Below are 15194 nucleotides of genomic sequence, written 5' to 3'. Positions count from 1 at the left end.
ATTTAATTATATATATATATATAATGTATATATATATATATATAAGATATACAATGAGACATTATTATATATAATATAATAACACCTTGAATTAGATCCATTATATACGAAATAATGATAATATAATATTATCATCTAATTTTGTATCATGATGGGATATATCAGATTATTATATCATACATATAATATTGTATTAGATAATGTAAATATAATGTACACAATATAGTATTATAGAATATACTTGTACCTATATTATTACATACTAATTAATATTTAGTTATGATGTTATACATTAACACAATTTTTATGATATAGTTTATGTTATATGTACATTATCTTATAATAGATTTATTATTATTATTGTTATATATTTATTATTTATTATTATATATTATATATTCATTATAATTATTAATACTATCGATATATAATTGTATAATAATATAATATAATTAATATAATATAATATATTATATATTAATAGAATAGAATAGAATAATAGTATCATTATTAATTAATAATGATAATGATTATGATAATAATAATAATAAATGTTATATGATGAAAGTTAAAAATATACATTTATTCTGTATATGAAATATATGGGAAATATATATAATATATATAATTATTATATGTAGTCCCAAATAGCCCAAGCCCCGCCCCCTCACCACTGGCGTTGACACAATTTATGACCCCATATATGACGTCACCGTGACGTCACCGTCAGGCATCCGGGCGGCGATTGGGGGCGGGGCCGATGACCCTCTCCGGGCCGTACCACAGCGGGGGCTGAGGGGGGGACGGCGCGGCCCACCCCAAGTGAGGCGGGGGGGCGCGGGGGTGGCACCGCGCATGCGCCGTGCACGTCTCCCCTGAGGCAGGCGGGCGGGCGGCCGGGCCGGGCGGAGGCCGCGGCCGAGCCGGGGGCTCGCGTAGATGTGCAGCCCGGGGGAGGCCCCCCCTGGGCCGGCCCCGGCCGGGGACCTGCCCCCGGAGTGGGAGACGGATGACGAGCGCATGGCCTTCCTATTCTCGGCCTTCAAGCAGAGCCGCGAGGTGAACAGCACCGAGTGGGACAGCAAGATGGCCTTCTGGGTCGGGCTGGTTCTGGCCCGCGGCCGGCGGCGGGGCGCGGTGAGGACGTGCCTGAGGGAGCTGCAGAACGGCTTCGAGCGGCGGGGCAGCGTCCCCTTGGGGCTCGGCACCGTCCTCAGGGAGCTGCTGAGGTAAAGGAGGTCGGGGAGGGTGTGGGGGGTGTCAGGGGATGCGGCTGGCGATGGATCCGTGCTGTGCCAGCCTGGAGGGGAATTCTGCACTGGCACGGGTTTCCCGGAGCAGCTGTGGCTGCCCCGTGCCTGGAAGCGTCCAAGGCCGGGTTGGATGGGCTCGGAGCAACCTGAGGCAGTGTCAGGTGTCCCTGGCATGGCAGGGGTGGCGCTGGGTGGGATTTGAGGTCCTTCCAATCCAAAGCAGTCTGAGATTCTGTGAATTGCGGTTCGTGGCGTGTGTGCGTGGAATTTGGGAGGCCGAGCTGGACACGGAGTCAGAGCTCAGCCAGGGCCTCGCAGGAGGTGTGGGAGGACAGGAATATTCCCACAGGAATATGGCTGTTAAATAGGGGGATATACCCTGGAATGTTGTGGTGTCGCAGCTGCTGAGGGCACTGGGGATGTGTTGAGCTGGTGTTTGCAAGCAGAGATTTTGTGCTGTGAAATTGGAGCCCGGGACTGGCACCTCGAGGAGGCTAAAAACAGCAGGAGCTCTCTTGGTGACCTGAAAATGAAAACTCGTAGATTTGAGAAGCTGTTGTTGCAATTTAATATAAAAACGGAGCTATCCTGAAATGGCTGTTTACCCCTAAAACTGATCCTCCTGTTCATCCCCTCCTTTGATGCTTCATCAGTTTTGAGTAGAAAACTGGGAGAAACTTGCAAAACTGGAAAAAAGAGTAAAGAAAAGGCACTTGGGATCCATCCAGAGGAAGCAGAGGAGGAGTGGAAACCTCTGTGTGCTTCCAGCACTGAAATCTCAAACTTGAGCTGGATTTGGTGGTAGAAAATGCCCCTGGAGTGGAGGATGTGCAGGATATCCAGGGTTTAGTTTGGCTGTGTTCAGTTCCATGTGAATTATCTTTTCCCTAGACGTGGGAAGCTCCAGAGGGAGTCAGACTTCATGGCCAGTGTAGACAGCAGCTGGATCTCATGGGGTGTGGGAGTTTTCATCCTGAAGCCCCTCAAGTGGACCCTCTCCAGCGTGCTGGGGGACAGCAAAATCCCCGAGGAAGAGGAGGTTCTGATTTACGTGGAGCTGCTGCAGGTAAGTGTTGTGCAGAGCTTTCCTGTGCATCTCCAGGAAAACCAGGAGTCATTTCATGTGCTGGGAAGGAGGGCTCAGGGCTGAGCAGATCTTCCTTGGTGCTGCTGAGGTGGTCAAAAGCCTGGAGAGAGATGGGGGGAGTGCCTTGGGCATGGGAAGGGATTTAGATGTTCCTTGAAAATGATGGAGCTGCTCCACGGGCTGGAGCCAGGCTGGGAGAGCTGGGGGTGTTCAGCTGGGGAAAGGAAGGATCCAGGAGAGCTCAGAGCCCCTTCCATGGCCTGAAGGGGCTCCAGGAGAGCTGGGAATGTTCACCTGGAGAGGAGAAGACTCCAGGAGAGCTCAGAGCCCTTCCAGGGCCTGAAGGGGCTCCAGGAGAGCTGGAGAGGGACTGAGGACAAGGGATGGAGGGGCAGGACACAGGGAATGGCTCCCACTGCCAGAGGGCAGGGATGGATGGGATATTGGGAAGGAATTCCTCCCTGGGAAGGTGGGATGGAATTCCCAGGGAGCTGTGGCTGCCCCTGGATCCCTGGCAGTGCCAAAGCCAGGCTGGAGCCCCTGGGACAGTGGGAGGTGTCCCTGCCAGGGCAGGGGTGGCTCTGGGTGGGATTTCAGGTCCTTCCATCCCAAAGCATTCCATGGCTCTGACAGTCACTCCTCACTGACTACAAGAAGAAGGAAGGACAGAATTCCTTGCTTGTCCAGGGAGGTGAGACCTGTGCTGGGAGCCAGCTGGGAATCCCAGGCTGGAGCTGGGACATGAGGAACTCTGAGCCTGAGCTCCATCTGCTCCGGGGATGAGCAGGGGATGGAACAGCCCCCGCCTGGCCATCCAGAGTCCCCCCAGCCCAGATTCCCTGGGCATTATTCCAGCTACTTTCCCACGGGATTGGATCCTGGCCCAGCCCCTCTGCTCTCTCTGTTACTCTGTGGCTGCAGAATGAGCCCGGGCCTTGCTGGGTTCTCTGGGTTACTGTGTCCAGCAGAAATGCAGGAAATGTTTGAAACCAGGAATTTTTATTTGGTTCAGACCTGGGGAGGGATTTCCAGGAAGTGCAGGGGAAGCCAACTGATTGCCTGTGTGGTTCCTGTGCTGCTCCACAGCTTTCCAGGGAATGTCCATAACAGAGTTTTGGTTTTGGCGGATGACTATTTTGAGTTCCATGTGGCTCATTCTGAAATTCACTCTGGAATAAAGCAGGAAGTGTCCAAGCTGGGAGGAAGGAGGTGTGGGAGGATTTGGGAAGAGCAGGAATGCTCTGTGGGCTGCCAGCATCCCTGGGATGCCTTGGAGTGGCTACCTAGAGTAGAGTTAGAGAATAAAGTGGGTATTTATTAATAAAAAATATCAATTTATTAATAAAAATAATGATTAAAGAGAAATAATATCACATTAATAATAAATAATAAATTAATATATAACACTAGTAATTAATGTTAATAATAAATGTTAATAATAAATAGTATTAAAGGCCTAAAGGTAGCTACACCTTGGGCAGTCAGCAGCCTCCAAGGTGCACAGTGGTCACCTTGGAGTTTTTCATACAGGTGTGAATTTGGTTCATTTACATATCAGGGGTTAATTGTCCAATTACAGCCTCAGGTAATGAAGTCATTCACCCCCAGTTTGCTCCCCCCAATTCACTTTTGTTGATGCTTTCTGGGGCCTGAGGCAGCAGAGTGTCCTTGGATCTCAGGCCTGGAGGGATTGTTCTGTGTGCCCAAGCAGTGAGGACAGTAACTGACACTCCCTGTGGAGTTCAGAGGGATGCACTAAGGCAGGACAGGATCAGGGAAACACCACAGCTGGAATCCTAAGGCATCACTGTGATTTATTCAAAAATTATGGACATTGATCTAGTACCGATGTCCAGCTGGGAGGGACAAAAACATTCTTACAGTTTAAAGTTAGAAAGTGTGTGTTTATTGTGGGATAACTGCCAAATACACACCCAATTTACAGGTGATTACAGAATCCTTTTATCTGTACTTATTGAATACCCAAAATACAAATGCACATTGATAACTTTGGTACATCCCATTCCCAGTATGGATATTGATCTGGTACTGATATCCAACTCTGAGAGACAAAAACTCTCAAACAGTTTAAAGTTACAAAGTGTTTGTTTATTGTGGGATAACTGCCAAATACACACCCAATTTACAGGTGATTGCAGAGTCCTTTTATCTATAAAGGTATTGAACACCCAAAATACAAATCCATGTTCATGACTTTGGTACGGCCCATTCCCAGTATGGATATTGATCCAGTACTGATATCCAAAATCTCTCAAACAGTTTTAAGTTACAAAGTGTGTGTTTATTGTGGAATAACTGCCAAATACACACCTTAATTTACAGGTGGTTACAGAACCCTTTTATCTGTACAGCTATTGAATACCCAAAATAGAAACACATATTCATAACTTGGTACATCCCATTCCCTGCTTTGTGTGGTAATTAGTTCAAAAGCCATTAAGCATGAGTAGTTTGTCCCTCGAAATGGGTCGGTGGTCCCTTTCATGGGGAGGTGTTGTAAATCAAAGGTGACTCCGAGGAAGGGGAGAGAGAATGATGCATCTGACTCCATCATCAGAGGGCTAATTAATTACTTTATTATACTGTATTATGTACAGTTAATCTAAACTGAATCTGCCAAGCACTCACCCTTGCTCACAACTGCCCAGAGCTGCCCTCATCTCTGGTTCTCTCTGACTGTCCCGTGACAGTCCCACACACACCTGGCCCTGATAGGCCAAGGGAACAAAACATCCTCACTTTGGGTAAACAATCTCCAAATTGCATCCTACTGTAGCACAACACAGGCACAGCCAGCAAGATAAGAACTGTGTTTTCCTTCTTCTCTGCTTGTCTCACAGTTCTTTCTGTGCAGAGAGCATGTGAATACCATAGGGAGGGGTCCCAAAATGAGGAAGTAAATGAAGTCTTCCTCATCCTGACCTTTCTACCTTTTCAAAGTGACTATGACAAATGAACCCTTGGTAGAACTCCCATTCCCCATCTTCAGTTGGTTTCAGGACAGAGGAGGCTGAATTGCCTGATGTTCCTAAAAACAATTGTCTTATGTTCCTAAAAACGATTGTCTTATGTTCCTAAAAGCTATTTATCAGTTTCTGTATTCTTCATTACAAACCCAGCTCATCAAATAATTGACAAGCAACCAATTGTTAGTTAACTACTAACTCTTAACTTCATCGAGGCCCACCCATCTATTGTAATTAACCCCAATGAAGCTTATCTCTTGACTAAAACCTCAGCTCCTCTAGAATCTCGGAGTCCCGTAAGGTTTCTGTCTGCCCTTCTCCTTGCAGGAGAAGGCAGAGGAGGTGTACCGCCTGTACCAGGGCTCTGCCCTCTGCTCCCACCCCGTGGTGGCCCTGTCCGAGCTGCGCTCGCTCTGCGCCGCCCTCTGCCCCGACGAGAGAACCTTCTACCTGCTGCTGCTCCAGCTGCAGAAGGAGAAGAGGGTCACCATCCTGGAGCAGAATGGAGAGAAGGTACAGGGTCCAGGTGACTGCTTCTGGGGGGCGTCATCCCGAGAGAAATGGATTTCAGCCATTCTGGCGGCTCAAATGGGTGTGCTCTGCCTGGAAAGGGGAATTCCAGGTGCTTCAGTGTTGTTACCTGGCTGGAGGTGACAAGAAAGCCTAATTCTGGCTTGGCAGGTTGTGGTGTGAGGTCCTCAGGACGAGGTGAGAGATGAGAGTTTGACTACATGTCCTCAGAAAGCTGATTTATTATTTTATTTAATGATATTACATTACATTACATTACATTACATTACATTTATATTATAGTTAATTTAATTTAATTTATATTATTTATATTATATTATATTATATTATATTATATTATATTATATTATATTATATTATATTATATTGCATTATATTATATTATATTATATTATATTATATTATATTATATTATATTATATTATATTATATTATATTATATTATATTATATTATATTATATTATATTGCATTATATTGCATTATATTGCATTATATTGCATTATATTGCATTATATTATATTGCATTATATTACATTATAATTATATGATAATATATTATATTACATTATAATTATATGATAATATATTATATTACATTATAATTATATGATAATATATTATATTATAATTATGTTATATACTAAAACTTTACTGAAGAAAGAGAAAGGACACATCAGAAGGCCAGAAAAGAATGATCATGAAAGCTCCTGACTGACTCCTCAGAGTCTGACACAGCTGGCTGTGATTGGGCATTAATTAAAACCAATTCACATCTTTGGATAAACGATCTCCAGAGCACATTCCAGAGGAGCAAAACGTGGAGAAGCTGAGGCGTCTCATCTTCCCAGGAGAAGAAATCCTGGCGAGGGGATTTTTCAGAAAATATCACGGCGACAGTCGGTTCTTTAGACATTTATAATAATTCAGATTTAACTGAGGAGTTAAAAACATGGCAGACCCTGCAGGTTGACTGTTCCCAACCACACAGACTCCACACCTCTGGAATCAGCGTGGAATTCCACATTTTTGTAAAGCTGTTAATGTCTGTCACTTCCTGCAGAGGCGAAGGCACACAGCTCTGAGATTGCACTTTCCCTGTGGTGTTCTGAAGTCCTTGGGAGTCTGACATTCCCATCCCCTTCCAGAACCCAGGGACAGCTTTAAATCTTCCAGGTGGAAGATTTAAAGCCTTGAGGCTTTTTAAATTGTCATTTAAAGCCTTGAGGCTTTTTAAATTGTCATTTAAAGCCTTGAGGCTTTTTGTTTCCACACTGCTGATCCTGCTCCTCGTTTAATATCAAACCCTGTGGTCACTGGGACCTCCTCATGACGCCAAGGCCTCAACTGGGAGTGCAGAAACTCCTTTTCCTTCCTTCCAAGTGCAGCTGTTCCTGATTGAGATTTCTGGGGAGTGACTCCAGCCTGTGCTGCTCTGATTGCAGATTGTGAAGTTTGCCCGAGGCCTCCACGCCAAGGTGTCCCCGATGAACGACGTGGACATCGGCGTTTATCAGCTGATGCAGAGTGAGCAGCTGCTCTCACAGAAGGTGGAGTCCCTTTCCCAGGAAGCAGAGAAGTAATTTGGGGAAGGGTGGTGGGAACAACATCTGTGGGATGTAGAACTTTGGGACACAATTAGAAGCTGCTTTCTCCTCTTGTTCTTTCCTGTTCATAAATAAACAGTCACAGCCGTGTGCTGGGGCAGCTTTTCCTCTTTGTTCCCTGTGAAAACAAGGTGCAGGGAATGTTTGCAAGGATTTGGAGTGCAGTCAAGGACTTGTGGGAATCAGCAGTGGTTTGAGGGTGGTTGGATCCAAAATGCACCTTGTGGTTCCCTCAGAGAGGGCGGGGGTGGTTGTGGCTTGTGAAAAAAGGAAGAAATTTCCTTTCCTTTCTCCTTTTTCCATCTTGCAGGTGTAAAGAGGATGCCAGGAGTGCGTGCAGAGCTGGGAAGAAGCAGCTGGTGAGTGGAAATGTCCTGGAGCTGCCCTAGATCTGCAGCTCGTGCCCAGGGTTAGACCTGGGGCCTCATCCCGGGGTGTGGGGTGGTGGCTCTGAAGCCAAAGCTCTCCTTAGGGTGAAGGATTTCTTTTTGCAGAGTGAGGGGATGAAGGGAATTGGAAATAAACTCTTCACCCCACTGGTTCTGTGTGTGCCTCAGGGATTCCTGGTGGATTTGGGGTTTTTATGACACTTCCAATCCCAGAATATCCCAAGTTGGAAGGGACCCACTCAGAATCATCAAAATCCAACTCCTGGCTCTTTTCCTTTTTTTTTTAATTTTCTTTTTAATTTGTCAGTTAAAACATTTTTCTTGACATGATCATTTCTGAACAAGTTTAGCACAAACAAAAACACACATTTCACCTTTCTCTGCTTTTCCCCACCTCTTGTATGATGCAGCAGACTACAAACTCCTGCTTTTAATCAACATGAAACTCCTTTTTGTGAAGGAAATTTCAACACCCAGGAATGTGAACAGGGGCAGATGCCAGCTGGAATATTTCAGGTGGCATATTTTAGATGTTAAAACTGGAATATTCAGAAATATTCCAGCTGGAATATTTCAGGTGGCATATTTAAGATATTAAAACTGGAATATTTAGGTGTTTTGGAGTTTAGCTGGAATATTTTAGGTGTTAAAAATTTTAGGCTGTTTATACTAACAAACTCTAACTCCTAAAAAACCCACTGCATTTAACTTAAAACTATTAAAAAAACCTTCTAAAATTAATTAATAACACTAAGATTGTAAATACATAATTTAGTTAAGAATATATAATGTTACAAAGCTCTGTGTGTGTGTGTGATCTGAGTTCTCTCTCTGTGTGATCTGAGCTCTCTCTCTGTGTGATCTGAGCTCTGTGTGATCTGAGCTCTCTCTGATCTGATCTCTCTCTGTGTGATCTGAGCTCTCTCTCTGTGTGATCTGAGCTCTCTCTGTGTGATCTGAGCTCTCTCTGTGTGATCTGAGCTCTCTCTGTGTGATCTGAGCTCTCTCTGTGTGATCTGATCCCTCTCTGGGTGATCTGATCTCTCTCTGTGTGATTCGATCTCTCTGTGTGATCTGATCTCTCTGTGTGATCTGAGCTCTGTGATCTGATCTCTCTGTGTGATCTGATCTCTCTCTGTGTGATCTGAGCTCTCTCTGTGTGATCTGAGCTCTCTCACTGTGTGATCTGATCTCTCTGTGTGATCTGAGCTCTGTGATCTGATCTCTCTGTGTGATCTGATCTCTCTCTGTGTGATCTGAGCTCTCTCTGTGTGATCTGAGCTCTCTCACTGTGTGATCTGAGCTCTCTCTCTCTGTGATCTGAGCTCTCTCTGTGTGATCTGAGCTCTCTCTGTGTGATCTGAGCTCTCTGTGTGATCTGAGCTCTCTCTCTCTGTGATCTGAGCTCTCTCTCTGTGATCTGAGCTCTCTCTCTGTGATCTGAGCTCTCTGTGTGATCTGAGCTCTCTCTGTGTGATCTGATCCCTCTCTGTGTGATCTGATCCCTCTCTGTGTGATCTGATCTCTCTCTGTGTGATTTGATCTCTCTGTGTGATCTGATCCCTCTCTGTGTGATCTGATCCCTCTCTGTGTGATCTGATCCCTCTCTGTGTGATCTGATCTCTCTCTCTGTGTGATCTGAGCTCTCTCTGTGATCTGAGCTCTCTCTGTGTGATCTGATCTCTCTGTGTGATCTGATCTCTCTCTCTGTGTGATCTCTCTGTGTGATCTGATCTCTGTGATTTGATCCCTCTCTGTGTGATCTGATCTCTGTGTGTGTCTGTGTCCCTGCCAGGCCCTGAGGTGCCTCAAGTCCAAGCGGAGGACGGAGCGGCGCATCGAGGAGCTGCACTCCAAGCTGGACGCGGTGCAGGGAATCCTGGATCGGATCTACGCCTCGCAGACCGACCAGATGGTACCGAGGGCTCCTCCCGGGCTCCTCCCCTGCTCCTCCCCTCCTCCCTTCTCCCGAGGGTGGGGTTTACCCTGGCCATGCCCCTCCGCATAAAGCTCCCTCCATGGCCGGGTGTTTCTCCAAGGATGCTGCTTGGGAAGCAGCTCTGGAGAGCAGCTCCCACTGTTCTCATCAGCATTGTGCATATTCCTCTTTTAGTTTGAATTTCAAGATGTTTAATACCAGCCAGGCTGGAGTTCATCAGCACTGTGCATCTTCATCTTTTTCATTTTTAATTTCAAGGTATTTAATACCTACCAGGCTGGAGTTTGTGAGCATTGTGCATCTTCATCTCTTTAATTTTTAATTTCCAAGTGTTTAATGACTCTCAGGCTGGAGTTCATCAGCACTGTGCATCTTTCTGTATTTTATTTTTTATTTCAAGGTATTTAATACCAACCAGGCTGGAGTTGATGAGCACTGTGCATCTTCATCTCTTTTATTTTTTATTTCCAGGTATTTAATACCTGCCAGCCTGGATTTCATAAGTATTGTGCATCTGTCTTTTATTTCTAGTTTCCAGGTATTTAATACCAAGCAGGCTGGAGTTCATCAGCACTGTGCATCTTCATCTCTTTAATTTTTAATTTCCAGTGTTTAATGACTCTCAGGCTGGAGTTCATCAGCACTGTGCATCTTTCTGTATTTTATTTTTTATTTCAAGATATTTAATACCAACCAGGCTGGATTTCATCAGCACTGTGCATCTTCCTCTGTTTTATTTTGAATTTCCAGGTGTTCAATGCCTACCAGGCTGGAGTGGGAGCTCTGAAGCTTTCCATGAAGGATGTGACTGTGGAGAGGGCAGAGAACCTGGTGGATCAGATCCAGGAGGTACTGGCACAGCCAGGGGGGTGGGCACATCCCCAAGAAACCTGCCCAGATATTAATTAATTAATTAATTCTTAATTCTTTGGTTGCTTTTAATTATTTAGTTTTTTCCCTTTATGGCACTAAAGCAGACTGATTTAATTTTGAGCTAAAGCATCAGCAAGAAGATTTCTGTGTCCTCTGGTATTGCTGCAGTGTATTTTAATTGACTTTAAATTTGCATTTTGTGGGGTTTTTTGATCAGCAATACTGGGGAAGCACCCAGCTTTCCTAGAAAGTCTTTACGTGTATTAAAAATACAAATGAAACCTTTGGGAGCTGGAATGCAGCTCTGTGCATGAAACAGCCTGACATTTTATTTTATTTTATTTTATTTATTTCTTTTTATTTCTTTTTATTTCTTTTTATTTCTTTTTATTTTATTTTATTTCTTTTAATTTTATTTTATTTCTTTTTATTTTATTTTATTTTATATTATTTCTTTTTATTTCTTTTTATTTCTTTTAATTTTATTTCTTTATTATTATTATTTCTTAATATTTCTTTTTATTTCATTTTATTTTATTTAATTTTATTTTATTTCTTTTATTTCTTTTTATTTCTTTTTATTTTATTTAATTTTATTTTATTTCTTTTTATTTCTTTTTATTTCTTTATATTTTATTTTTGTTTCTTTTAGTTTTTAAAATTTTTTATTTCTTTTTGTTTCTTTTTATTTTATTTCTTTTTTTTATTACTTTGTTTTGTTTTGGTTTTGTTCTATTTTTTTTTATTTCTTCTAATTCTATTCTATTTTTACTCTGTTCTATTTTTATTTTATTTTATGTTTATTTTGTTTATTTGATTCTGTTTATTTTATTTCTATGCTATTTTAGTTCTATTCTATTATTTCATTTTATTCTGTTTTATTTCTTTTTTTTTTGTTGTTTATAGGCTGGATTTGATGGTCTCAAAGGTCTTTTCCAACCTTTTCCAGTTAATTCTGTAATTCTGTAATCTGCATGTCAGTGAGGGAGAGGAGTTAATGCTGCAGGAGCTGAAGTGAGCAGGCAGTCTGCAGTCTGAGCTGCTGTGGAGAACAGCCAAGGATTCATTCTTCAGCACCATCAGCTCGAGCTGAGGGGCTGCAGAGTGTCCTGGCTGGGATCTGTTGCTTCCTGGTTCTGGAGCCCAAGCTGCAACTCCACCTCAGCATTTCTGTGAAAAGCTCAATCAGAGCAATGGTTTTACTCCCACTGTGAAATTCTGCTTTGGCTTTGACCCTCCAATGTGCCATCCTTGGTGCTGTTCATGATTGTGAAATAAAACCATGGTGGAAATGTCCTTTGCACTCATTCCTGCTGCCTTAGGCCAACTCCTGATTTCTTTGTTATTTCTGCTGTTGATAAAGCAGCTGCAGTAGGGCACAAAATTCATTTCTAACCTGTATCTAATTGTGTTTGTTTTACCTCAGCTTTGTGACACCCAAGATGAGGTGGCCCAGACTCTGGCTGGAGTGGGGATCAATGGTCTGGGTATGTCCTGGCCTTTTCATCCTTTGCTTCTCCTTTCCCTTCCTCCCTCCCTTCTCTGCTCCTTCCTTTCCCTTCCTCCCTCCCTTCCCTTCTCTGTCCCTTTCCCTTGCTCCTTCCCATCCCTGCTCCATCCCTTCCCTGCTCCCTATGCTTGCTCCCTCCTTTCCCTGCTCCTTCCTTTCCCTTACTGCCTCCTTTCCTTGCTCCCTCCTTTCCTTGCTCCCTCCATTCCCTTTTCCCTCATTTCCCTACTCCATCCCTTCCCTGCTCCTTCCTTTCCTTACTCCTTCCTTTCACTGCTCCCTTCTTTCTCTGCTCCTTCCTTTCCCTTTCCCTGCTCCTTCCCATCCCTGCCACTTCCATTCCCTTTTCCCTCCCTTTCCCTACTCCATCCCTTCCCTGCTCCTTCTTTTCCTTGCTCCTTCCTTTCCCTTACTCCTTCCTTTCCCTGGTCCCTCCTTTCCCTGCTCCATCCCACCTCTGCTCCCTCCTTTCCCTGCTCCATCCCATCCCTGCTCCCTCCTTTCCCTACTCCATCCTTTCCCTGCTCCCTCCCCACATTCAGCACCTCCCTGGGGGAATGAACTCCTCCCAAAACACCAGAGTTGGTGCCTTGAAGGGAGTGGGAGCAGGGAGCTCTCCCCTCTGACAGTTGTTTCATCTCCAAATCCTCCTGGTCCCCGTTTGGGGCTGGGTTTCAGGTCAAAGCTGGGTAGTGTTGGTTTAAATCCATTTTTAGGGCAGCTGCTGCTTTGTTTTGCTGAAGTGATGAGCTTTTTCCTCTGGCCTGGTTGCTGCTGCAGCTTGTTTGCCTCTGCTGAAAGGTGCCAGAGCTTCTTGGCCTCAGTGCCAAGAAAAAATTCTCCTCCCTGAGATCAGGACTGAATTTTCAGTCCTTTAAAAGAAGTAGAGGAAATTCCTTGTGAGTAACAATGGATGGAAGGAATAACAGCTCTGGTTTGGATCTCAGCCTGTGCCGTGAGGATGCCACTGAGCTCTCCTTGGAGCTGAAATCTTTTCTTGTCTCAGCAGAGATGGACTCTGAGGAGCTGGAGAAGGAGCTGGACAGTCTCCTGCAGGACTCGAGCAAGGATTCTAGCCTGGATCTGCCTCCCGTCCCCCAGAAGGGGCTGAGTGCCCCCATCTCTGATGCCGAGCTGGAAGCTGAGCTGGAGCAGCTCTCAGTGTCTGCTGGAGGTGGGAATGGCAGCAGGGCCTGGGAGGGAGTGCAGAGTCCTGGGAGAGCTGGGAATTCTGCCTGGAGCCAGGCTTAGGAGTGCTAAACCCAATCCTGGGAGAGCTGGGAATTCTGCCTGGAGCCAGGCTTAGGAGTGCTAAACCCAGTCCTGGGAGAGCTGGGAATTCTGCCTGGAGCCTGGCTCAGCAGAGCTAAACCCAGTCCTGGGAGAGCTGGGAATTCTGCCTGGATCCAGGCTCAGCAGAGCTAAACTCAGTCCTGGGAGAGCTGGGAATTCTGCCTGGATCCAGGCTCAGCAGAGCTAAACCCAGTCCTGGGAGAGTTGGGAATTCTGCCTGGATCCAGGCTCAGCAGAGCTAAACTCAGTCCTGGGAGAGCTGGGAATTCTGCCTGGATCCAGGCTCAGCAGAGCTAAACTCAGTCCTGGGAGAGCTGGGAATTCTGCCTGGATCCAGGCTCAGCAGAGTTAAACCCAGTCTTAGGAGAGCTGGGAATTCTGCCTGGATCCTTTGCTGGGGTGGAGGGAAAGCTGAAGGCTCTGTGAGGGAGCTGCTGCTTGGACTCATTCTTTTTTACATTTAACAAAGTTGTACAAAGCCAGGCAGTGTTGGAAGGGATGAACCAGAATTTTCAAATAGGATTTGTCCAGGACTCAGCATCTTCCCTGGAATGCTCTTCATGTGGGACAGGCCTGCTTAAACTGGGCTTTATTTACTGATCAGGAAATAAATAATAAGAATGATAAATAAATCATATTTTGTGATTCATTAGTGATCTTTTTGGGTCCTTTCCAACTCAGGATATCCTGTGGTTCAGTAACAGTGAATGACCAGAGTTTATGGGCTTGAGCTGTTTCAGTTTTCCTTTTGGCAGTCCCACAGGATTGGCCATGCAGTTTTCCTTCTGTTTGGGCAGGTTATAACCCAGATTCCCAAGGCATTCCCTGGAAATCTCCAGGGCCTGCCCTGTTCCACATGGAACATGTGATTCCAGGGGGATGGAGCGTGTGATTCCCAGGGGATGGAGCAGAGCAGGGAAGCACCTGGGCACTCTGGAATTGTGCTGGGTGGTTGTGGATGTGTTTGATGAGTTCTGATCTCTTCTCTGTTGCAATTCCCTTCACAGATGTGGCACAAAAGACTCCCTCTGCTTCTTCTGAACCCAAAACAGCTCTGGGACTGAATCTCTGAGGAGCCAACAGAATCCTGTTGCTGCAGTTTGGGAAGTGTCTCAGTGTTCCTGAACTGATGGCCAGAACTTCCAAGGAGCAGGGAGCAGCCCCTGTCCTCCTGGCTCTGTCTTTGCTCAGCAGCAGGAGCTCCTGCCATGACAATCCACTCTGGACCTGGCCCCAGCTGGTGTTTGTCATCTCTGTGCCAACATCTGGTCTCGATCTGCCTCGGGACCCCAGGGCACTGCCACATCCAGTCTTCCCTCCTGGGAACACAACTCCAGCCAAGATAAACTCTTCTGTGTCCATACCAGTGCTCGGTGTTGGGTTTGGTTTTGATTTCTCTTCCTTTGCTGTGGCTGATGTTGAGAGTCTGAGTAGCAGCAGCGTTGCAGTGGCTCAGCATTTGGCTGTGTGTGTGGTTGTTCAGAACACTTGGCACATCAGTCCTGCCCTTGCAGCAGCTTCAGCACCTGGTGCTTGTTGTGTCCCTCCCTCTGCATCCTGCACTGACAGCCAGGCACTGCAGCTGCTCAGTTTGAGATTTTGGTGCTGCTCAGAGAGGGCAGCAATGGCAAGCACAAGACAAATCCCTCTCTGTAATGACATTAAGGCCTTAAAAGGGAGACCTGCAAAAGATTCCCTGGAGGAGTTCCAGGCTCTTGTAGCCAAG

General features: G+C 45.2%; 1 protein-coding gene across 2 annotated transcripts; it reads left to right on the top strand.

The window, feature by feature from the left end:
- The first annotated feature begins 871 nt into the window (after window positions 1-871).
- CHMP7 (charged multivesicular body protein 7) lies at window positions 872-14834 on the top strand. 2 transcript variants are annotated; one of them, XM_059870399.1, is made up of 10 exons: window positions 872-1229; window positions 2145-2319; window positions 5655-5840; window positions 7303-7436; window positions 7775-7823; window positions 9649-9768; window positions 10543-10641; window positions 12092-12152; window positions 13182-13349; window positions 14476-14834. In XM_059870399.1, exons 1-10 carry the CDS (start codon window positions 940-942, stop codon window positions 14538-14540), a joined length of 1347 nt encoding a protein of 448 aa, XP_059726382.1. In that variant the 5' UTR covers window positions 872-939; the 3' UTR covers window positions 14541-14834. The 2 variants fall into 2 exon arrangements, with proteins under 2 accessions (XP_059726382.1, XP_059726383.1); XM_059870400.1 differs by having other exon boundaries at window positions 873-1229; window positions 13185-13349.
- The last annotated feature ends 360 nt before the right edge of the window (window positions 14835-15194 follow it).

The sequence above is a fragment of the Haemorhous mexicanus genome, chromosome 30 (genome assembly GCF_027477595.1).
Source record: "Haemorhous mexicanus isolate bHaeMex1 chromosome 30, bHaeMex1.pri, whole genome shotgun sequence".
Classification (NCBI taxonomy): domain Eukaryota; kingdom Metazoa; phylum Chordata; class Aves; order Passeriformes; family Fringillidae; genus Haemorhous; species Haemorhous mexicanus.
The sequence above is the reverse complement of the archived record's forward strand: the minus strand, read 5'-3'. Positions and strand labels throughout refer to the sequence as shown.